The sequence below is a fragment of the Phasianus colchicus genome, chromosome 1 (genome assembly GCF_987193195.1).
Source record: "Phasianus colchicus chromosome 1, bPhaCol1.hap1.1, whole genome shotgun sequence".
Taxonomy (NCBI): Eukaryota; Metazoa; Chordata; class Aves; order Galliformes; family Phasianidae; genus Phasianus; species Phasianus colchicus.
The window spans coordinates 180,050,034-180,073,149 of record NC_143436.1 but is presented as its reverse complement, the minus strand read 5'-3'; the positions used below and the strand labels follow the sequence as shown (position 1 = coordinate 180,073,149).

Genomic DNA, 23,116 nt, shown 5'->3' with positions numbered 1-23,116 from the left:
TGCTTAAAACCTTCTAGCTTTCGATGGCTGTCTACACTCAGCAGAATCAAGAGGAGCATTGCATGACAGGGCCATATACTGATACTGGTGGGGAGCAAATACCCACAGTGTTTTTGAGCACTGAAGCATGCAGGGCTATACACAAAAGTAGCATTAGTTCTCCTATGCAGAGACAACATGAGGAGAGCTCTGGTGATGACAGAAAACCAAGCAGGCAGCCGCATGCTGAAGCTTGACTGCAGTTAGTCAGTGGGCAATGATTTGCAGCTGAAAAGTCAACAGAAGTTATGCAAGTCTGCAAGGCTGCACATTGCACACAGTAACAAAGGAAGCTGAAGAAGCAGGCTTTGGGAAGAGCCACTTGACCAAGAGCCACTGGGTAACTAGTGAAAAAAGATACAACATTCACAGATAATACATGTTCTTGGAAGGTGATTGAAAGCCTGTAGCACAAGGTAACAGGCTGTACTGGGAAAATGTGCACCATGAAGAACATAAAGCAGGTGAGGCAGTACAGTCTGCCAAGATCCATCCCTTCTCTTTGGGAGCAGTCTGCTTTAGGTGATCATCATGGCTCATCAGTGTCTATGCTGGACACCAAACAGCAATCAAGAAGGATTCAGATGGCATGTACTCACTGATGTTCCTCAAGCTTGAAAAGATACCCACCACAGTCTACACCACCTAAAAGAGAAATGTTATCAGCAGAGTGGAAATACAAGCCAGTTTGCTGGAATGGTTCCTGGCTGTTTAGCTGAGGCCAGCTCCTCTTGTCAGAGGGATGCAGAGCCTGCTTCACAGAGCCTGGGGCACGCACTGCTGCTGAGGAATCTTCTGGGTTTGGTGGTGTGCACAAACCCCAGACTAGCAGCACAAGTCTCAGATTTGGTATGTAAAAGCTGGCATGTAAAGATGAGAGTAAAATCAGAGAAAATATTAAATACCTTTCTAATACAATTTAAAGGAAAAAACAAACAAACAAACAAACAAAAACCCTTTTAGTGAAATAATTCTTCTGCAGTCAACTAAAATGTTTGTGGGCCAGTAAATGTGACCAGAAAGTTCCTGCTCTTTTTTGGGGGTTGTTTTTGCTTTGTTACTTTGCTGCATATTTGCAGGTGATAAAGAGATGTTCAGTATAAACATATGGGCTTTCAGTATTTGAGGGCTAGATAATGATCAGTGTTCTTGATTTAAGATCAATAATAAAATAGCTTTAGGGATAAATTTGGTCTACAATAGAAGATAATAACCAGGGAGTGAATGAGCCATTCATCAGAAAAGTCAGTAATTAGTGGCAGTTTAATGCATCATGAACAACACTGGGAAGCTGTTGTTGCTGTGTATTCATCAGTTTCATTGTCCATGTCCGTAACAGGTTGGAAAAGGATAAAGGGCTGGCTTTTCTCAGTCTCTGTGCAGTAAGAAACCCTGAGCACTTTGAGCAGTGTCCTTGGGGTATGAAGAGTGAAAAAGTCCATGAACTGTCAGGCTGCAATTTCAGGCCCTCCCTGACATCTTTATGCACTTCTCAGTCCTTAGTTTCCTACCAGGAGCCTTTCCCTTACCCGAAAAAGGCAAAGAACAGGCTGCAAAGACTGAGAACTTCAGCATTTCTTTTTGCTGAGGACCAAGGACCTAGTGTGCATGGAGAAGGAAGGACGTTCCCTGCTCTATGCAGTCTGCAGAACTCTACATCCAAACTCTTTGAGGAAGTGGTTGTATTCACTGATTTGAAAGGAAAAAGTAAGCTGCAAAGTGCTAGAACTCTCCCCATAAGATCTCTGCAAGATTTCTGCACAAACACAGAACATCGGAGCTGCATGGAGACAGGTGCAGGAGCTCAGGAGGCTGCCACATCTATGCTTAGCCAAGTCAAGAGGACCATTTGGCTCTAGGTCATTCAAAAGTGGAGCAGTGATTAGTGCTAAATTCATCAAAAGAGGGAGCCCTTCTCTGGGAATGGTGGAGCCCCATGGAAGCTCAATTTTCCAGGCAGCAAGGTCTCCCCAGTTGGTTGATCCTCATGTTGCTACCTGCAGAATTCAGTTCAGTTCAGCAGAGTCCGTTGCAGAGATCTGTGGGAAGGGATCTTGTAGACACAGAGGAAACAGAGCCATAATGCCAAGCTGTGCCAAACAGCCACACAGCACCTCGTTAGACATGCCACTGCAATTATGGCCAAGCAATGCATTCAGGCTTACAAAATATTCAGATGAGGACAAGAAGTATCACTCTCAACCAGCACCCCACGAGAAGGAAAAATGAACTCCCTCAAGTCAGGAATGTTTCTGCCTCTGCCCTTCACTGTATTCAAGCACATCATAAAAGGATTTGCTTCAGGCAGGGAAAGGTAGATGTCCAAGAAAACCACTGTCTTTTGCAATGTTTGCATTACCTGTGTACTAAGAACACTTACTGCTAGAAGTCAAGGGTTCCAGCTAAGCAGACACTTGGTGTCTTGCTGGGGTAATTTTATGTATCAGTAGATCACTTCTTTTGTGAAGAAATATGTTGTTCCTGCTCTCTTGTTCAAACTTTTTCTCAGTGCACAAATTTTCACATATGACCATACTTTCTTAAGAGTAAATGGTGGCAAAATAAATGGACCATGGAAAAACAAATCTATTCTTTTGTTACTCATCACGTTTCAAAAGAGACTGTATTTTGGGAGCCCTGCAATGCCAAAATCACACTCATAAATGACAGCAGATTGTGAGAGCTGGAGCTTCTTTACCAGAGCTCCTTTTGGCTCTGCCCCAGGCCCACCAGATCCATCCTGCTTGCTCCCATTCCACCAAAGCCCTCATGTCAACACTTCCAAGCCAGGAGGAGACAGGGCAGCACCAGGAGGCTTTCACCCGGCTGGCACAGGGAGCTCAGGAGCACTTCTGGCGTACTGTGCTGCTAGGTACTGGCTGGCTGATGGGCTGAGCTCTGTGTGAACAATAGAAAAACGGGATAAAAACAATTTTACAACAGCTCCACACATGTCTAGCATGTGGAAAAAAATGTAAAATAAATCAGGACTAAGCTGTATAAGTGTTGTTGCTAGGTATTTTATTGTTATGGGTATAGTGTCAGGCAAGGGTGGTCATAAATCAATCACAGTAGTTTCTATTATTTCAAAAGAGATAGAATCTATTGGAAATTGTTCAATGGACATTTGTGTGGAGAAATAAGGAAATTCCAAACAAGATTAGCACGTGTAAAGTTGCCCATTCTCACCAGGGATTGCTGTTGAAACATTTCATTTCCAAACTGCTGCCCACAGTCTCAGGTGTGGACATTCTCCCCACGTCAAGACATGCTGTGCTGTAATGAAGCGTAGTGTACATGCTGGGAACAGGAATTTTGCCTGTAAATCAGCAAAATACACATACCTGTATATAGCTTCAGGGACATGAAATGTTGGCATACAACAAGATTGTTCTTGCCCATTTTGCTACACACAGCTCCAGTTTGCTTGCTTAATTGGATTTGCATCTCTTTTTCTTTTCTACAGCACTCAGCACACTTCCAGCACTGCTCACTAGAATATTCATACTGTCTGCTGATGTGAAAATCATAGCTAGATCAATACAACCAGCTACATTATTTTTTCTTTTTCCTTTTGCCTTGGCTTGAAGAAGCCAAGGAAGATACGGGGAAAGCTGCATAAATGCTGTTCAACAAGCTACAGTCCAGATTTTTTGATATCCAGTACTTTTTGGCAAGCAAGGCATTTCTATACCATGCCCCAGGACAGCTAGGGAGGGCTTGTGAGCCATGGCACTGGGAGCTGTGCTCTCATCTCTCAAATCTGAGATCAGACTACCAATGTCCCTTTGGATGCTGAGCTCAGAAGTCCCCACACGTGTGGATGTGGCACTAAGGGTCGTGGCACATAGAAAAACCCTTCGGTTTTCCCAAAGTCATACAGATTCAGAGATGCTGTTTTGCTTGACGTGACAGGAGTCAAACTTTTACCTCCTACTCCTTGCACTGTGCCATAGCCACAGAGCTGCAGGTTACTCCAGGCTGGTGTTGCTCTCAACTTTCTCAGGATTTATTCAGCTGAACAAAAGTCAGCAGGACAAAAGGAGAGGGGAGGGAACAAGATGACTTGTGGGAGATGCTCTCCTAAGAACTGGGGACAAATGGGAAAGGGTAAGAGGCTCTGGATTTGGTCTCTGCTCCTGTTCATACATTTTACATTGAACACTGAACAGAAGATAGCAAACAAGATTCAGAAGCAGAGTCATCCTTTTCTAGCTGCCCATCTTAAACTCCAGATGAGTCAGGTCCTCTCATATAGTCTCTGCCTTTCAGTACATGGCTCTTCCGTCCCTCCCTCCACCCTTTTTCATGAGCCTGGGGAAGAGAAGGTGTGGGATGGCACCCAGCAGTCTGAAGGAAATAGAAGTCTGGGTCTCCCTCTTGCCAGGACCCAAGTGGGTCTGTGGTGAAGAAGGGACAGTGTTGTCTACCCCGGGGTTCTTACTGACCGGGTTCCTGGGTTCTGCTAGTCCTGAGAGTGTATCCATGTTCAAATTGGTTTAACAGCATTGCTGACTTAGCAAATGAAGCTTGAATAACGTGTACCAGGAAGCTCAAATTACATGTACAAATTTTAGACTAACTGAAGCATATCTGCCACAAGAGTTTTGCAGGAACTTATCAAGATAAGTAAAAGTTTAGTTAACCCAAACAGCTTTTCTGCTAAAAACAGCCCAACTGAAAATAAATAGCCCTTCTCTTTGAAGGATGCCATCAACCAAGTGCACCTCAGGTGAATCTTGAGTGAATCTTGCCTCAGATTTATGGACTGGGCCGTACGACCTTCCGAAGTTCCTTGGCCTTTGCACTCCTGGTATTTACTTTTGGGTTGGCTTCTGTGTGTAGAAAAAAAATGGAAAAAAAATCAAACAAACAGTTCCTCCCCGCTGTTTGGAATATGCCTTTGGCACTGGTTTTGTAATGATGTAGTTATTGTCCAGTGATTAACTTTTCAGTGATTATCTGGGTAATGACTTCCAGTTCTTTGGTGAGGTGGGCAGTGTAAAGCCAGAGCTGTTAAAAAAAAAGCCAGCAGCCAGTAATGCAAGCCTGCTGAGCAGTGTCACGTTGGTGAGCTGGTGTGCAGCAGGCAGTGCTGCAGGGCCTGAGGCCAAGCCATGTTCTCCTTTGACTAAGTCCAGCTCAGAGGAGGTCTGAAGGGATTTGTGAGCAGCTGCTGTGAGGCCTTCCACTCCCAAAGCCTTCAATTGAAGAGTCTTTCCTACATAATGATAAAGGGGTTAGATACATTTGGGACGAGATCCAAGAGACTATTCAGGTACTTAGGATTTAAATAAATACCAGACACCTACGTTCAGAGCTACAACAAAGAAAAGCCCCACTCAGCTTTCACCCAGCCCTCCAGGCATTAAATCCTCCTGGTGCCTTCCAGGACCTGCACATTCCTGGGCACCTGCCACTCCTCTTCCCTGTGTCACCTGGCAGAGCAGTGTTATGGCAGCTATGCATCTTGGCCATGGGTCACCAACCCCAGCGTCACCGAACTCCCACCCACAACAAAGAAACCTGGTTTAGCTCCCAGGTAGCCCAGGGGACTTCAAATGGAAAGTACCTGCTTTCCCCCAAATCCTGAATGCCCTAAGGTTGTGATCTCAGTACAGTGTGGTTCTGTTGTCTCACTCTTGGTGGAGATCATAACCTGTCATAAATGTGTCAGCATGGTTAGGTGATATGCTTATCAATTTCATTACATATTTTCTCCTTTATCCATCTAAATATTTTGATTTGCTCTGTTACCACTGGGTGCAGAGCAGAGGCAGCCTGGCCACCTTGCACCTCTATATCAGTTCAGTTCACAGGAGATCTGGGACGAGGATGAGGATTTCTAATTTTTTGTTGAAGTGCATGTTGTTATTTTATTCTTGTGTTGCTGCTAAAATGATCTTTCTGCAAAGTTCCTCAATTCTTCTTTCATCTCGACTAATTCACTCTTGTGGTACTGTCTTCTATCAGCCTATTTAAATAATGTTTTAACATTAACAATAATAATGGATACCAAGATAATGTTCAATCTTCAGGACAGGTTTTAAAGTGTTTGCTGTTGATTTATTCAGTGTTCATGCAAAACACGACACTGCATGTCATATACATACACCTGCACAAATGCCTACATCCATATAGCCATTGCTTTATGCAGACAAAGTTTCAGCAAGGAGGCCTGTGAGAACACAGGGCAGCCATGCTTCCTTGCATGTTGAGCAAGAAGAGGGCTGTGTGGGTTTAGTTTTCATCAAGGAATAAGGAAGTGGTGTCTGGTACCAACATCTGCCAGTTGCACTGGCTGATGGCCCTGGTGAAGCTGAGTTCGTGGGTGCACCACACCTCAATTTGGGGTCCCTGGGATCCTCAGACCCTCATGGCTGTGGGTGTTTGAGATGTGAGGAGCACTCCTGCTTCAGCCTTATCTGTGTTGCGAAACTTGCACGCATTCCAATCATCAACCCATCCCCCCATGCCCACTAATCACGTCCCTCAGTGCCACATCCATATATTTCTCAAACACCTCCAGGGATGGTGACATCACCACCTCCCCAGGGCAGTGCCTCATCACCCTTTCTGAGAAGAAATGTTTCCTAATATCCAACCTGAACACAACAATATTCAACCTTGGCACGGCTTAAGACCATTCCCTCTCATCCTACTGTTGCTACATGTGAGCATAGGTCGACCTCCATCTCCCCATAGCCTCCTTTCAGGCAGCTGTAGAGAGCAATAAAGTCACTCCTGAGCCTCCTCCTCACCAGGCTGAACAATCCCAATTCCCTCAGCCACTCCCCATAAGACTTGTGCTCCAGACCCCTCACAGCTCTGTCGTCCTCTGGAAGGGCAGTTGCTGCTGTGGACTTTGGCTCTGGGTGCAGGTGAGGAATATTACCAGGAACACACATTTACCAGCTGCTTTCCCTTCCAGCCTTCTCCTGGGTCATCCATGGTACCAAAGGACATGACTTTTGTAACTGCCAAGTAAAAGTCCCCGAAATTTTCAATGCCCTCTTAGTTGCGCTGCCAATCCCACATCTTTGCAAGCTGGCTGAGGCTGCTCCTGGCCCTAAAGCACACCAGCTCACAGCCCTCCACTGTGCACAGTTCTTCTTAGAGGTCATTGTCACACTTTATGTGAAGTTGCCACCGTGTTTTCTACAGCCACCAGCAAATAGAGTGAAAATCACAGCTCAATGATTTGTGAGTGTGATGACACATCAATGCGGGCACGCCGTGCTGCACCAGTGCTTGTGGGTGGACAAGGGCCCCAGAGAGGACCGTGTGGAGGGCTGCAGTGCATGGGCTGCTCACCCAGCTGGCAGAAGTGCTGTGGGAAGGTCGTGGCTGCAGCATGCCATGAGATCTGATGTTGCAAAAGAGCTGTGCAGAAAGCAGCTGGGTGGCATCACGGTGTTCTTTTGTTACACCCTTCCCACAGGCCTGGCCCAAGCCCGGGGAGATCAACCGGGATTTTCTGAGTGGCAGCGAGGAGATTTGAGTCAAACTTCCGCAAGCACTCAGAAAACATTAGCGTGGCTTTCACAGCACCGAGCAGCAGGGGGAGGCTGCGGCAGAAGTTCTGGTGGGGACGGGCTTACAGCACGGGCAGGCGGTGCGGGGTGGGGACGGGGTGTGGGGAGCGGCCCGGCCGTCCCTGCTCCTCCTGGCACGGACGAGGCAGGCGCTGGCTGCGGCTGTGTGAGGGCTTGGCGGCTGAGTCAGGGCCTTGCCCGCGCCTCTCCCTGCCCACTCCTCCCACAGACCCACCTGCCATGCGCTGTGTCAGGACTTGGGCAACCCACCCGCAGCCATCATTGGGTGTGCAGGGTCTCCCCTGGGTTTACTGGGTCAGCCTCTGCTCCCGGGCAACAGTGACAGGACAAGAGGGAATGGCCTCAAGTTGTACCAGAGGGGGTTTGGGTTGGATATTAGGAAAAATTTCTTCTCAGAAGGAGCGGTGAGGCAGTGGAACAGGCTGCCCAGGGAGGTGGTGCAGTCACCAATTAGTGGGCATCATGGTGAGATGGACTGATGGTTGGGCTGCATAATCTTGGCCTTTTCCAACCTTAATAATTCCATGATTCTGCCGAGATATGCATTGGAGGGGTGCTTCTCCCAGGCGGGCAATTGGGCAGTTTCCTTGTTACACCACAGCCACAACGAGGAGCAAGGGGAAGGGCCAGCAGAGTGTTCCTTTATGAAGAGGATAAATAGATTTGTTTCAGAAGTACAATAAAGTCTTGGTTTAGTGTAGGAAGTAGAGGTAACTGTGGCATGTAGAAAATCAAACCATGCAAGTGAGAGCAGAGGTCCACCTCAAGTTGGTGGCATGCTTCCCAGCCCTCTGCTGCAGGGTGATTTGGGGTAATACAGTATGAGTGGTCGACAGACGTGTGTCTACAGGGTCCCTGCTTCGCAGAAGGGCTGGGATGCCTGTGCTCACTCTGATCTGGTGTGGATCCACAGGTTGACATTAGGTCAGGGTAGTAATTTGAAAAATGAAATGCAATTTCAGAGCATCCCACCACTGGTCTGTTTTGTGTCTTTGGCATCCAAGGCTGCTGGGATCAGGTCAGCAGACAAACAAAACTGAGGCTGCAGGGGGCTGGGTTCAGAAGAAAGAGAGATGGAGGAGGATATGCAGTGGGGTTGGAGCCAATGTCTGTTTTGTGTAATGGGAGCGGAACATGTCAGACACAGAGCTGGTCAGGGCTCTTCCTTATGTGATGGGAAAGCAAGAGGGGGGATTTGAGGAGGGCTTCTCCAGAGGCCCTGAAAAATCATTTGGCAACTGGGCCAATTTAAGCAATCTTTGCCCCAGGCACAACAAAGGGGAAAATCGCAGGGTGGGGATGTGCAGCCAGAGATGTGCAGGGACAATTAAGGCAGTTACTAGCAAAGAAACTTGCTGAACTGCCATGGGGTGGTGGCAGTGCCAGCACAGCGTACATTTCTGGTCACTGGTAGAGCAGAGACTTCAGAGACCCTGGCTGTGAGTGATGGTGTGGGAGCAACAGCAGGCACAGTGGAGGGCTGTGAGCTGGTGTGCTTTAGAGCCAGGAACAGCCTCAGCCAGCTTGCAAGGATGTGAGACTGGAAACGCAACTTAGAGGGCACTGAAAATTTCAGGGACTTTTACTTGGAAGTTACAAAAGTCAGATGATGTTCTAGATAAAGGAGTGCGCGATCAAGGATGCACAGTAGCGTGATGAGAAACATCACAGCCAAACACAACTCAGTCACAACTGATCCTCCCTGCTGAGGCAAGAAATTCATACAAGTGCAGCCTTGGATAAGCTCTGGCTCCCATCCATGGTGCAGGAATCAGCACATTTGTTTCCGACTCACCCAGGTGCCAGGGCAATGGAGAAGGGCTGTTTGTGCTGACACTGTATCAGGCACTCCTCACGTGAAACAGCCAACCAACCCAAACCCATTTACAGCACAGCCTGTGCTGATGCACAAAGCATTACGTATGCTCATTTTTTTCATTTAAGCATTGCCCATTTATCCAGGCTTAAACTTACAACAGATATGGAGCTGGTATTCTTGAAAAATCCAACTACTAGAACAAAAAACACTTTTTGAAATTTTTGTAAATGGACAATGAAAATATCATATACAGAGTTATGTCCAGTTTGGGGTCTAATAGGCATGTCCTTCATAAGAAACCTCACCCTCCATCTGAGGAGAACATAGTTGCCTTAAGATGTTTTCTAGGTTTTACTGACATCCAGCACAGGTCTATTTAATTTGATCACAACATGAGATGAGACATGATCATACATAATCATTAACCAATCCCCATTCCTATTCCCTGTATGGTATGTGATTCACAGCATGACCAGGATGAAAGTCCACAGCTAGGGCTGCCCTGTGCAATACAACTCTGGACCAAATGTAGTCTCATTGCACCCCGAGCCCAGCATAGCATGAAGCCTGAACTCTGTCTTTGTTCTTTAACAGAATGATGGAGGGGAATTTGCTGAGCAGGGGTGGTGAGGCACTGCCCAAACCTTGAACTTGCCCATTGTAAAGAAACAGAGCCATTGAAGTAAATATGTTTAGACCATTGTCACAGCCATACGTGGAACCTGTGCTGCTTGGAGAAACCACAAGGCTATCAGCAACTATACAACCATGCAGACAAAGTTTCATGCCCACTTTTTCACTCTCTAGCTTGCTGGTAGAAATATGCAGAAGACTGTCAATAATAGATTTTCATAACAGTGATTGGAAAAGAAACTACTGTGAAGGCAGGGAAGTTGAGGAGTGTGCCAGAAGAAGAGAATGGCAACCAAAATCCATTCTCTGAGGACAGAGTTGACTCCAGCTATTTTCTCTCAGTTGCTTGGCCATGCACCCTTTTAAGATCTACATTAAGCAAGAACAAGCCTGAAGCCATTTATAGTGTGGACACACACACACAAAGTAAAAGTCTGATGTGACAGATAGAGAACTTAAAACTGAAGATGGTTTATGCATTAAGTGCAGTCTGCTCCTAGTGACACATGTAGCATCTCTTTAGAAAAGTAGCTCTGCAACACAAAAGCAGTGAGGTTCATTTGCACTAGTATTAAAAAAAAAAAAAAGAACAACTCTGAGGACAGTGCACTCATGACATACTCTGGTGAAAAGTGAGATGCAAAACAGGAGAAGCACACATAAAACAGCATAATTAGGGTCCTCTACTATACCCACCTCTTTGACATTTCCGGATTCTTTGCTTTCAACAGCACATCTATCCCAAAACCCCATCCTCCTGAGCAGACAGGTTGTGTGCTTACCTCCATTATGGGGGACAACAGAATTAGGGCATCAGCGCTCTGGGTGGGAACGAGCAGCGTACAAGCCATGCACACTTCAGATGCAGAGTCCCTGCTCAAAAGCAGCCTTTCATAAGCACTTGTCTGGCTTAAGCTCTCACTAGCATTCATATATAGACTCTCACTTCATTGCCAAAGTTTAAAGTGTTTGCCTTTTATTCAGAAGACTTTCTCCATTTCCAGTGTTTAAGATACTTTCCCATGTCTTCCAGAACAAAGAGCCCCTAGTTTCATAACAACACCAGTCTACCACAAAAGAAAAAAAATAGCTAACAAAAGCAAAAGGTTCAATGATGTGATAAAGCATAAAGAAACAAATACAGCAAATGCATTAGAGAAATAAACATGTGCTAAGTGGAGTATTTACATAAAATTACGTATGTTTCTATAAAACTGGCAGCATGCAATGAAAAGATTAACAGGAATACTTATACTGGGTCTGCTAGTTGTCAAAAGCGGGTCTACTTGGACTGCACCTGTATTGCTGTGCTGCTTTTAGGCACAGCACTGCACTCAGAAGCTAGCTACCCCAGTTCTCCACACTACCTGTGGTGGGATTTCACACAGCCCCACAGCCAGAAGTGCAGATGCAGGTGCCTCAAGCTACACATCCAGGCTCAAGCAGTGCTTGCAAAGCTGTAAAGAAGTGGCCTACTGCTATTTCCTCTCTATGAATATGGTATTGCAGGGTCCATCTGCAATTACCTGCTTAAATAAAGCACAGAGTCAGATGCTTACTGTAACACCTTAAGTAACATGGAATCTTAGATTTTACAAAAATACTTTAATTTTCTGTTCACAATTAAAAACTATCTTTATTACAAAACAGTTTGAAACATTAGCACATCTAGCTTGGAAAGACTTTTGTTCTTATTGCTGTTGCATAGCGTTTTCAAGGAACCAGCACAAAGGCACTAGTGCACTTGTCATAGTCAACTTGTAAGGATATCAGTAGGAAAATACACTTTCCTATTTAATCCTCATAACTTTCAAATGTTTAAGCTGCCTTTTTTTTCCCCCTCAACAGGTGCATTACTGACACCTGTCACTACACATCTAAATCTCCCCCAACATAAGCTGTTCAGTATAACAAATTTTATTTGCAGCCTTTAGACAAAGAACGTTCACTCTTTTCGGAGTGAATACCAGCACTGACACCACCTTAGCTACTTGTGAATCCTATAACTGTGTTCTGACAGCTATCAGATATTAACTCATTCATTTCATTTTGTTTGGTTTCTTCTTTATTCTCATGGTTGGGGTGGTGTTTCTGATTTCCAGCTTTTCTAGACCTTCTGAGAAAAAATTTTGTCAGTAAATAACATAATTCAGCCACATTTAAAAGAATGCAAATGCTGGACACAGCAATCATGAAAATAGTGAACACTGTCTTTTCAGTAGGTCGAGAAACAAAGCAGTCTACTGTGTTGGGGCAGGGCCAAGCACTACATTTCATTAAGCGAGGCATTCGGAACCCATCATACATGAAATAGAATGCATACATGAAGACTGCTTCAAAGACCAATCTGAAGAAGATACTGCAAGTGTATGTCCACCACAGGGTGCCCTCAATACGAAACTTCTGGGTTCTGATTTCTTCAATGTCCTTATACTCGCATTTTTGGTCTCCCTTTCTGAACTGCCTTTTCTTCTCGTGCCTCCTGTAAGCCACATGCATGGCCACCAGCAGCGCAGGGGTAGAAACGAAGATCAGCTGCAGGGCCCAGAGTCTGATGTGAGAGATGGGGAAAAAGTGATCATAGCAAACATTCTTGCAACCAGGTTGCAAAGTGTTGCAGATAAAGTCATCTTGTTCATCTCCCCAGACTCTCTCTGCAGCCACAACCAGGATCATGATACGGAAGATGAACAGGACTGTGAGCCATATCTTCCCAATACTGGTGGAGTGTTTATTCACACCTCCTAAGATGGTCTGCAGAGCTCCCCAATCCATTGTCTTGTTTTAAAGGTATTACCTAAGATGAGACAAAAAGAAAAAGATTCATCAGGATAGGAAAAAAAATACTATTAAGCATAGGGTATAAAATAAAGGCAACATTGTAAATATAATTGCAGTACATTCATAGGCTGTGGTGACATCTTGTTGACACAGTGGTCTTTCTCATAAGCAGTCAAAGTGGCACAGTAACCACATATCAGCAGGTGACATTTTGTTGCTCGACAACAGGGAAGGAATCCTTCTGACTGCTAGGCGTATTTGGCAACTGAAAACTTCTATCCACATCAGTAAGAAAAAGTAGACAAGGGAAATTGGTAAAAAATGACCTTATTTAAAAGCTACAATTTCTAGAAGCTTTGATAACAGGAGCAAAGAACAGAAGATGATATCAACAGTCAAAAGCGAAGTAGGTGTTATGGTGAAATGTAACCAGAATGAGAGGTTCCTCAGAGCCTCTGGAATTCTTAAGGTAAACAGGAAGAAGCAGGTGGTGAGGTGGAAGCATCGTTGTAAAGTTACAGAAAATCAAAGAAACTGAAAAACAAAATCTGTATGGTCATTTAGTTACTTTATTTGAGAAGAAAAAAGCTAAACTTATTAGGAAGTTAAGACAAGTTTGCGCATCCTTGGCTTCAGGGCATAAGCAACATTTTCATGAGTACATTATTCCAGCAATAAAGACAGACCTTGAGGAGCTGCTGTGGAAGCTCTGCACCTTACATGAGGAGGCCTGCACTGCCTGCCTTAGAAAATATTAAGGATGTGGCTGTATGGCTTTCTGCATTGTTGCTGAAGAGAAAGCCACAATTTCATGAGGGAATAGAGGTGAAATCTTGTCACAATCTGTTTTCTTATCTTGTTTAAAATCAGCACGATGAGGTTCATCCAAAATTGTGTTTCTCTCCACTAAGACAGCGTAGGGTACTTAGACATGAGACATATTCCCATCCCCATCCAGATGACCTTGCCTTGTAACAGAAGTACATTACTCCTCAAACAGGAGAGAAGCTTCAGAAGCTGGGAGAAAGCCAAAGTCAACAGACCAGCAGAAGCTCAGAAACTCTTCAACAGAAAGAGCATTTCCAGTAGTTGGGATTCAAAGCATCATGACTGTAAAGCTAAAATCCTTTGATTCGTTATCTGCCCCATACCTCTCCAGGAACACTGCAGCTGTTTGTGGAAGCTGAGGAAATCCACACAACAGGCATTTGCAGCTGGCATAAAGAAGCACTTCACACCCCTACTCCCTTCCAATGAATTTACTGAGAGGTAATTTGCATATTACTCTGAAATTAAGAAAACATTTCTTGTGCCCATCAGGCAGAAGTGCTCCTCAACCTCTTTGCTCTGAAGTTTCTTGTCAAGAGGTTGATTTCTCAAATTTGTGAATTTTATCATCTCTCAGAGATCATCTTACTTTGGCAGTTGCAGCACAGGGCATTTAATAAACAAAAAACACTTCTCCAGAGGTTCTAGAGAACAGCTCTGTTGTCACTGGCAAAGGCCACTACATCTTTTGTGATGTAATTACGGTTTTTATCAATTCTGAGATAGCTGCAGAGACATACCTTCCTTATCTTCTTTGTGCAGTGTGACCCAACTTCTGCATCACACTTCCATTTTGAGCACTGTCAAAACCCTCCCTGCTTTCTAACAGAGTTACATATACTCATGAATCACATACAATAATACAAAGCATCAAAGAACACGACAGCTCTAGCAAAATGAAGAAGTCTGATCATGATGTGAACAAAGGGTTTTTTCTTTCCTGGCTTATTGGAAGGTTCTGGTTGCAGAAAACATGTATTACCAGGTCATCTCGGATGACTGTGGGGGTTACTTCATGAGCTGAAAGAGTGGGATGGAAGAAGGGCAAGATTTTCTTGAGGTTGTAAGAAACCTTTCCCGATTCTGACTCTCCTTTGGGATGCAGTGTGAGATATTACCTCTGCATCTGTCTGAAAAGAGTCCTGGTTGCAGAGCTGCCTTCCTATCATGTTTTATTTTCCTCCCAAACATAAACTGTATATTTCATCAGCATATGGATACAGAAGAAGTCTCTACAGGTTAGCACATGAGAGCACGGGAAGGACTCTGAACACCAGAGATACTTACAAAACAGTCAGATTTTAAAACATTTGACTCTATCCCCCTTTTTGCCATCTTATTTTAAATTGATCAGATCACTTTTTTTTTTTGTTTGTTTGTTTTTCTTTCTTTTTTTTTTTTTTTTAAAAAAGAGGATTTGTTCTGGAGATCATCATATAATCAAACTGAAGCAGAGGAAAAGTTACAGCTTTACTACTGATATTCATGTTCTCTTACTAATGCGCACGTTGCTATTATGGAACTAATGATGTGACACGCACTGTGTGACATAACACTGATTAGAAGTACCTTCATGCACCACAGTTCTAAGTCCTAGGGAAGACAGTTACTGCATGAACTGCAGCATTACACCTCATCTCCTACCCTTTAAGTATAACAACTTGTGTTTCTTCTGTTCCCTCTTTGATCAGCCATCTCCATAAATACGAAAGAATGAGAAGGGGGAACTGCATACTCCCTCCTCATAAGCCCCATTTTTAATGCTTTCTTGCCTCGCTGTAAACCAATACTGCTGCCTTTCTGTTGCTTCCCAAGAATTTGCTTCTATGTACAATTGCACCTTCCTGTCTCCCTGTGCAGAATGAGATACCAAAATACAAGTGCTTCAGGGTGTACTTAAAGGATACCCTGTCTTTAGTGGCAGAGCTAGATACAGACACTTCCCCATCATTGCTTGTTCCTGCTGCAGTTCTCCATCCTCCGCAGCACTGTGAGGGTACATTATAACCCAGAACACCCAATTGGTTTGTTTAGAAGTTATTCCCAGTGCTGGTACATTGCTTTTTTCCAACCTTACCCATTTCCATGATCTGCTTTAGCACACAGCTCCACAAACCATTTGGAAAGAGTGTCATTTTGAAACAAGCTGCACACTGCAAAGAATCAGAATGAGCAGCTAGTGAAGAAGAGGGTATTGCCCTTAGCAGGGATGCTTCTTCAAGATATTGTTAAACTACACCATTCACCTGACTGTTCCATTTCCATTGAGAGCATATTATGTTTCAACCCTAGCAAAACTATGTCTGTACCTGGATGCAAGCAGAAAAAGCCACTGCACTTCAGAGAGGGAGCTGTTCCTAGTCTGACTTGATGGGCAAGTAAAACAGGACAGCCTCCCAGGGCCATCTCCACTCCTTCCCAAAACCCTTTGACTTTCATATCCACCCAAACATTCCCCTCTTCACCATTCCCACCCACCTTCCAACTCCTCCAGCAACCTCTCTACTCCTCCTGCCACCATCCCATTCTTCCTGCTGCTTGCTGAGCTAGTCACCAACCTTTGCCCCTCCTTGTTCTACCCTCATGGCCTGACTTGCTTTTATGCTAGCAGAAAGGCATGTGACTTCTGAGGAGTTCAGGAGACTGATATACACAGTGATCATCAGATACTGCACTCAGTGAAGTTCTTGAAGAGCAGAACAGCTGAGATTGCAGGGCCATATTCCTACCCAGATACTCTGGACCTGGTTTTCCTAGACTTTTAATATTAGATACTCTAAACTGTGTTACTGAGAGATAAAGGCAATTCATAAACCACTGAAGTGCCCACCTTTCATCCAATAAGTAGAGAGTGACCAAAGCAGAATGTAAGTTAACTGAGTACGGCCCTTCACAGATCACTCCATCCAGACATCACGTTGGGGCTATCTGTAGTGATGTGATGTCTGATTTACTCCTAGCTTATTCTATAGGGATGTGATGCCTCATTTACTCTTAATTTACTAAAAAAAAGTATGGTGCTGACTCCCCATTGCAGGTTATCTTTCTTTCAAATACTTGCTTTCCAGACCTCCTTACTACTAAGTAAAATATTAACTGTCTGGCTGAACAATGGAAACTAAAGCAGGAAAGGGACTTCCCTTTGATGGCTGCTAACTCTTACAGATAATTGTGTGAGCCAATCCACCTAAATGCACACAGAAATTACAGTGTGTAGATAGTATTTGTTCATCTCAGAAGTAAAGCTCTGGACAGGAATAAGTTAAGACATGAAAACCCAGGTGAAATTGGGACAAAAAAAAAAAAAAGTACAGTGGGAATAGGGACTGAAGATAAAGGAGGAAGATGAGAACAGAAGATAAGCCAGTAAACTTGAGTAGCTGAGCATCTAGACTGCATTTTAAAATGAGAGTGCATTTTAAAATGTAACGAAACAAATTAATGATCTGTTCTTCTATTGGCTGAACCTTCTGTTCCTCCATCTGAGAAATCAGAGGAGCAGGACAGCACAGCTACTACAGCAGGAGATAAAAATGATCCTGAGATGTCACCACTCTCAGCCAAAGACCTAGCAGTGCAGAAAATGGTTCTACATGACTACACAACACATGGAGAGGCACACAAGTGTTCTTCCCCTAGTGGGCTCAGGTATTGTAAGTAGGCTAGACAGCAGGACAAATACAGCTTACCTATTTCTGCAGTTCTCCAGATACTGGGCAGGTTTTGAGCTCTGCACTGCCAGGACTGCTTACTGCTTAAACTAGTTGCTGCCAACCTGCATTAAACAACAACCACAGCACCCTGCATGCACCCACTAAAATCCCCACACATCACACCATCACCAAGCACTTCAGGCACACAGCTACTTAGTAGGTGTTTTTGCTCTGCTCTGGTAAGGACTGGTATACCAGATAATCATTAGTCAATCGTTAAATCCATGGCTTCAGCAAACCACAGAGTGCAGAGCAAAGGTAGAAACAACATAAGCTGCATCGCTTTGATGTACACACTGTGGAACTTACTGTTATAGGATATTAACAAGGCAAAAAAGTCATGTTGGAGGCACTATAGGAACATCTAAGAATTCCAGTCAGGAGGTGGCCCACAGCATGTATAAATTCAAAAACTACACACTCCTCCACTATGGACCAGTCTATTATTCTAAGGGAACCAAACAGAAATGCAGAGGTTGTTCACAACGTCTCCATTCCTATCAGAATTTCAGTGTAGGGTACCAGCAGCCACCAGTGCAAAGTGCACTGCACCACTTGCAGTAGTGCCTCCAGATACTGGTATAAGATCAGCAGTCTGCGGAGACAGATGTCACTTCATCCAACCTAGGAGTACATTAACTGAGATAATCTTTAAACAAAAGGTACTGGTCCTGATCAGAGCTGGAGATAAAGAAGGAACTCAGAAGCCTGAGAGCAGCAGCTTCAACACAGAACAGTGTTGTCAGGATGGAGTCTAGGAAGCTTCTTATAAATATATATTAGATCAATATCTTCCAAAGACAGCATCCCTTTATCTCAGCAGGGAAGGCCAGCACACAGGCAACAACACTTACCTGCTGACTCTCCCAGACTGTCTACTTAAAGTTAAGCCTACCCCACACCTTAGTTCCCCAGACATTAAATGAGATAACAAAATCTCACTTTCTCACAGGGTTGTTCTGAAGTGCTCCTCTATAACTGGACACTTCAGAGAGTCATACTTCATTATCAGTGGACCAAGAGTGATAAGCACTATTTCAAAGTTGAAATACAGAGCTTAAATTGAACCGTTCAGAACACTCGTTACTTAAGAGAGAACACAGCTCCTCCCATTACAACAGCTGCAGTGTAGAGTTCACTCTGTAAGATGCGGCTTTGAACTCTGACTTGGGCAAACCGAAATCCTTTCATTTCACTATTATAAGAAGCTTCCAGCTATTTCAATTTTACTGCAGTATATTAAAAATGTAGGAGTGCTTCAACTGCATGCTCCTTCAAGAATCAACAGCTCTACTAAGAAGTTGAATAAGGATCAAAAGATCAGTCTAATAATCCCAAAAGCCCGTGCAGCTCTCAAGCTTTGTTCTGAGCACCTATCTCCACATCAGAGTGGAAACCGGAGAGCAACAGAAGACCCAAGACAGATAGGAGTTACAGTATATCTGATTTGACACAAGAACAGGCCAAGACTAATCAGGAACAGGAAACCTCTGACAGTTGCAGGTCTGAACACAGCAAGCATTGTGTTTTCTTCTACTCAAGAATATGCCAACAGGATACATTGTTTGCTCTAAGCCTCATGTTAAAAAATATATAGCCTTTAAAATAACACATCACAACCCAATATGCATGAAGTTTAATATTAAAAATATATGCTAAGTAAAAAACAAGAGCATTGAGGATTCAGCCCCACACTGACCACGTTATGAATACCCTATGTTCATGCCCTTACATCCTCCTAAGCCATTTTCCAAGCAGATTTGGAAATATCCATGGCTATTTCACTACCCTACAACTGTAAGTGGAGAATTACCATCCTCCATGCAGAGAATACCTCTGCATGAAATTCACTCCACTTGTGGAAAATAAGACATCAGAAAGGTTGGTCATGTTTGAAGGTATAACAAGACTGAAGAATTCCTACTGGAATTTGGCCCCTCGGCAATTTTTGAAGGAAAGGTTTGCAGGGGGAAGAAAAAGAGTGCTTAAAAGCCCTTGCTTTGAAAGGGATTCAAATTCCTGAGGACTATTTCTTCACTGATGCGAGTGTCCTATTTCCCAAACTCTAAATAAAGTTTTACATGCGCTTTGCATTCCCCCAGACACAAAAGTAGCAGTATTATTTGTCTGGGTTTGTAAAAGATAACAAAAATCACCAGGCTTAGGCATACATCCATATTCTTTCTACAGATTCACCATGTGTTCCTGGAAATACACCCACTCCCACCTCACAGGATTTCTGACTGGCAGATTACTTCCTCAGAGAGGGCTTGAACCCTTATGGAAACATTATCACTATTTTATAGTGAAATGTAGCTTTTCCTTCAGTGTGTGTTTTGTCAGTATTTCTTTCTGGGAAGGTAGAGATAAAAATCAACTTTCTCCTTTTAAAAGTATCTATGGCAGGAAGAACTACATATGAGATACAAAAAAAAAATAAATTGTTTTCAGCTTCCCTTTAATTGCTGCATTTCTATTTTGTTCATATTCCTCTTGTTTTGACAGCACTGTCTCTCTCCTCATACATCATCACTTCAGATTTTCCTTTATACAAAACAGTACTTAGTCAGGCAACAGTTGGGTGTCTTTTCAGATAAGCCATCAATCATCACTAACAGCAATTAAGAGCTGTGAGGAACAGAACAAGGAAAAAACATCTGAAGAAAAACAAAAATTAAACCCTTGCTCTTGTTTGTTGAAGTTTCCGACATCTTTTATTTCCCCATTCACATAACAGCAAGAGGCACTATTTGTAAAGTGCCCTTTTTACTGACAGGAGCCAGCTGAATCTCTGCTGAATAACTTTGTGCAGTAACTTCTATGTACCTCAAAGTACTGCCATTTTCCTAGATACTCAGATATTCTATTGTACCTTTTTCACTTTTTTTTCCCACATGCACTAGAAGAACAACATCATAGCTCTGCAAACATACAGCAAACCCCACCTGGAAAAGTCACTGCAATCCCTAACTGGCACACGAAGGTGCTTCCTTCAAGCTCACTGCAGAAGGCTGAAGCCTGAATCACCGTTGCCCTGTCTCTGAGCTAAATCTACAGCCTTCCTCTGTGCTGCTTTTCCTGCCTTACTTCAAGGCAAGCAGGCTGAGCAACAGAGACCAAGAGATAACATAAACCACAGAAATTCATTAACGAAAATCAAAAATGAAACTAGCTGATTCTACTTTCAACCCGGCACACACACAGACTTTGTGGTGAACCCAGCCACAAGCCAGGCCCAGACCTAGATATCACTGCACACAAGCCACAGCTCATTAGTGATAAAAGCGCAACAACTTGGCTTAAAAGAGCACTCGAGATAAGAGGCTCCTTCTGTCCTCTAACCACCCTCTGACTGCTCCCTTGGAATATTTCATAAAATCATAGAATCCTTAAGGCAGGAAAAGGCCGCTAAGACCACCTATCCCAGCCAGGCACGTAGCGCCAGCACTGCCCGCTACCCGCGTCCCTCAGTGCCACATCCTCGAGCGCCCGTGGGAGCGATGCCTCCGCCAGCTCCCCGCTTACTGTCCCAGTAACGCCGCGCCAGCCGGCGGGACTTTCCTTACCCTCAACGAAAGAGGGGCAGCGGCGGGCCGGGCGGGGGCCGGCGGGAGCAGCGCGGTGCCCCCAGCCGCAGCGCCGCGCTCTGACTCACGGCTCAGCTCCGCTCCCCGGTAGCTCTCAGGAATGCTTCCAGCGCGAGATCGCCGGACCTGTCAGTTCGCTGCAAGCTGTTTACCTCAGCGCAGCGCTCCGAACGTCCGTAGGTGTGCCGCGAATTACCTGCAATTGCGGAAGCCTTTATTTCGCTCGGTGCCGCAGCTGCTCGGGCACTTCACATAACGCGCTCACTAAGAGAGATCGGGGATTAGAAGAAGAGCTGTTAGGAGTTAAATAGACAGCAGTGACCGAGAAAAGCACTCCCGATAAGGCCGGGGCCCCGCGCTGCCTCGCAGGCTGCGGACGAGGAAGCGGGACGTGAAGCCATGAGCCCATCGCGGGGCACCGTCCCGCCGCCGCCGCCCGCTCACTCTCGCCCGCCCTCCCTCCCGCCGCTCCCCTCACCTGCCTCAGCGCTGCCGGGACCCCTTCGGGGCCAGCACCCGGGCTCAGCGGTGCGGTGCCACAGGAACAGCCGGCCCAAGGCTCCCGGCCCGCAGCTTTAAGGTCCCTCCCCGTTCACCTGCCGCCGCTTTTAGCCCGCCCCGCGCCCGCCTCCACCCGCGCGGGGTTCCTTCGGAGGAGTGCCCGAGGCGGAGCCGGGCCGGGAGCGCCCATCCCCGGCGGGGCCAGGCTGTGCGGGGACAGCAGAGCCCCGATCGGGGGGTCTCGCCCCTCCCCTGAGCCGCCCTTTCCATAGCCGTCCCGCCTAGATGGGCATCGAGGGCAGGGCTGTGAGGACGGGGAGAGGGCAGAGGCAAAGGGCGGGAAGGCAGAGCGAGGCGTGGGGCAGCGGGGGAAAATCCGGCAAAAAAAAGGTGCTGGAGAAAACCCGTAGAGAGATAATGGCAAATGTGGGTTTTGTAGGGTAAATGTGCATGTAAGATAACAGAACCGTATGCTGTCTTGTCAAACCCTGGTATTTGGAAGGGCCTGTTCCTCGTGGAAGTTGTGACTGGCAAATGGTAGCAGAAAAGCCAGTGGTTGCTGGCTTTGTGAGAATGTTCTGAAGGTCCCTGAAATGCAGCTGCAGCTCCTGGCAACTTGTGCACTCCTACCCCACAGCTCTGTATCCATGCAGGACCCACTCTGCACACTGTCCTGTTTCCAACACAGCTTTGCTGTCATAACCTTGGGGTTCAGAAATCTCTATCTGAAACCTTGATTTTTGCACACGTACATGTCTAATTAGGGAAATGGTTGCTAATTAGAGAAATGGTTGCTAATGCTCTACCCAAATTTCTGGGGAAAACACACAATACAACTGCAGCAGCACACCTCAGGGTTGGACATGTGTTCACACTCACTGAGGGCACAGAGTGATGGATCAGGTGACAAAGCCTTTCCAGCTAAATTCTTCTGCCCCTTATCTCTACTTTCCGGAATAAAAACAGTTCCAGTGAAAATCTTTGGCAGAAGTCAATGGCTCATTTCATTGTTTAGCGCAAGCAATTCAATCCTTGCATATGATAGATAAGAAATTGCTGCCAGCTCTGGTTTAAGTATTACCTTCCATCTCCATGGCACTCATCATCTACCACTCCTCACGGAGCTCCCTGCAGCCTGCACTTTGCACCACAGGCATGTTCATGTCAGGGAGATCTCTGGATGTCTCCAGCCTGATCCGTTCCAAGTAGGGCCTGTGCTCCTTTCAGACTGCTCAGCACCCACACTCCATCCATGTGAGTTTCAGACAGAGCCAGGTCAGTGCACAGCTGCAGGCCCAAGTTGTTCGATGCTGAGCCAGACGGGCAGTAAATACCTGAGGCCTGAGTCTTCCTGGCTCACTGACTTCCGTGGGAGTTGCACTGAGGTGTGTTCAGGGTTCATGCGCACAGCACAGTGCGTTTCAGGAAGGGAGGCGGCTTGGGGCCATGTGGCCATGCTTTGCTAAAGGGAGCCCTCCCTATGGAAGAAGAGCTTTGGAGAGACATCAGGCACTTGTGAGTCGCTCCCTTACCAGCTACGTTCCAGCTCAACTCAGTGACTTTGAAAAAGCCATATGTGCCCTTTATGTCATTCCCAGCTAAAAAGCTTCCAGCTAAACATTGGGTATATTAAGCCGCAGAGAGGATTTTGAGTTTGCG

The 23,116-nt window shown here is 45.3% G+C and overlaps 1 protein-coding gene across 5 annotated transcripts; it reads right to left on the bottom strand.

Moving 5' to 3' along the window:
- Nucleotides 1-10,712: 10,712 nt before the first annotated feature.
- On the bottom strand, nucleotides 10,713-22,626 carry LOC116244191 (gap junction beta-6 protein). 5 transcript variants are annotated; one of them, XM_090133839.1, is made up of 3 exons: nucleotides 22,539-22,626; nucleotides 21,153-21,220; nucleotides 10,713-12,844 (listed from the first exon to the last, which is right to left on the bottom strand). In XM_090133839.1, the coding sequence occupies exon 3, from the start codon at nucleotides 12,820-12,822 to the stop codon at nucleotides 12,031-12,033; it is 792 nt and encodes a 263-aa protein (XP_089989965.1). In that variant the 5' UTR covers nucleotides 12,823-12,844; nucleotides 21,153-21,220; nucleotides 22,539-22,626; the 3' UTR covers nucleotides 10,713-12,030. The 5 variants fall into 5 exon arrangements, with proteins under 5 accessions (XP_089989965.1, XP_089989966.1, XP_031471605.1 ...); XM_090133840.1 differs by lacking the exon at nucleotides 22,539-22,626 and adding an exon at nucleotides 21,435-22,516 and having other exon boundaries at nucleotides 21,109-21,220; XM_031615745.2 differs by lacking the exon at nucleotides 22,539-22,626 and adding an exon at nucleotides 21,435-22,514.
- Nucleotides 22,627-23,116: the final 490 nt, after the last annotated feature.

Bases quoted from the DNA above. Each gene is read 5' to 3' on its own strand.
- LOC116244191 (XM_090133839.1), bottom strand. From the start codon at position 12,822: ATGGATTGGGGAGCTCTGCAGACCATCTTAGGAGGTGTGAATAAACAC.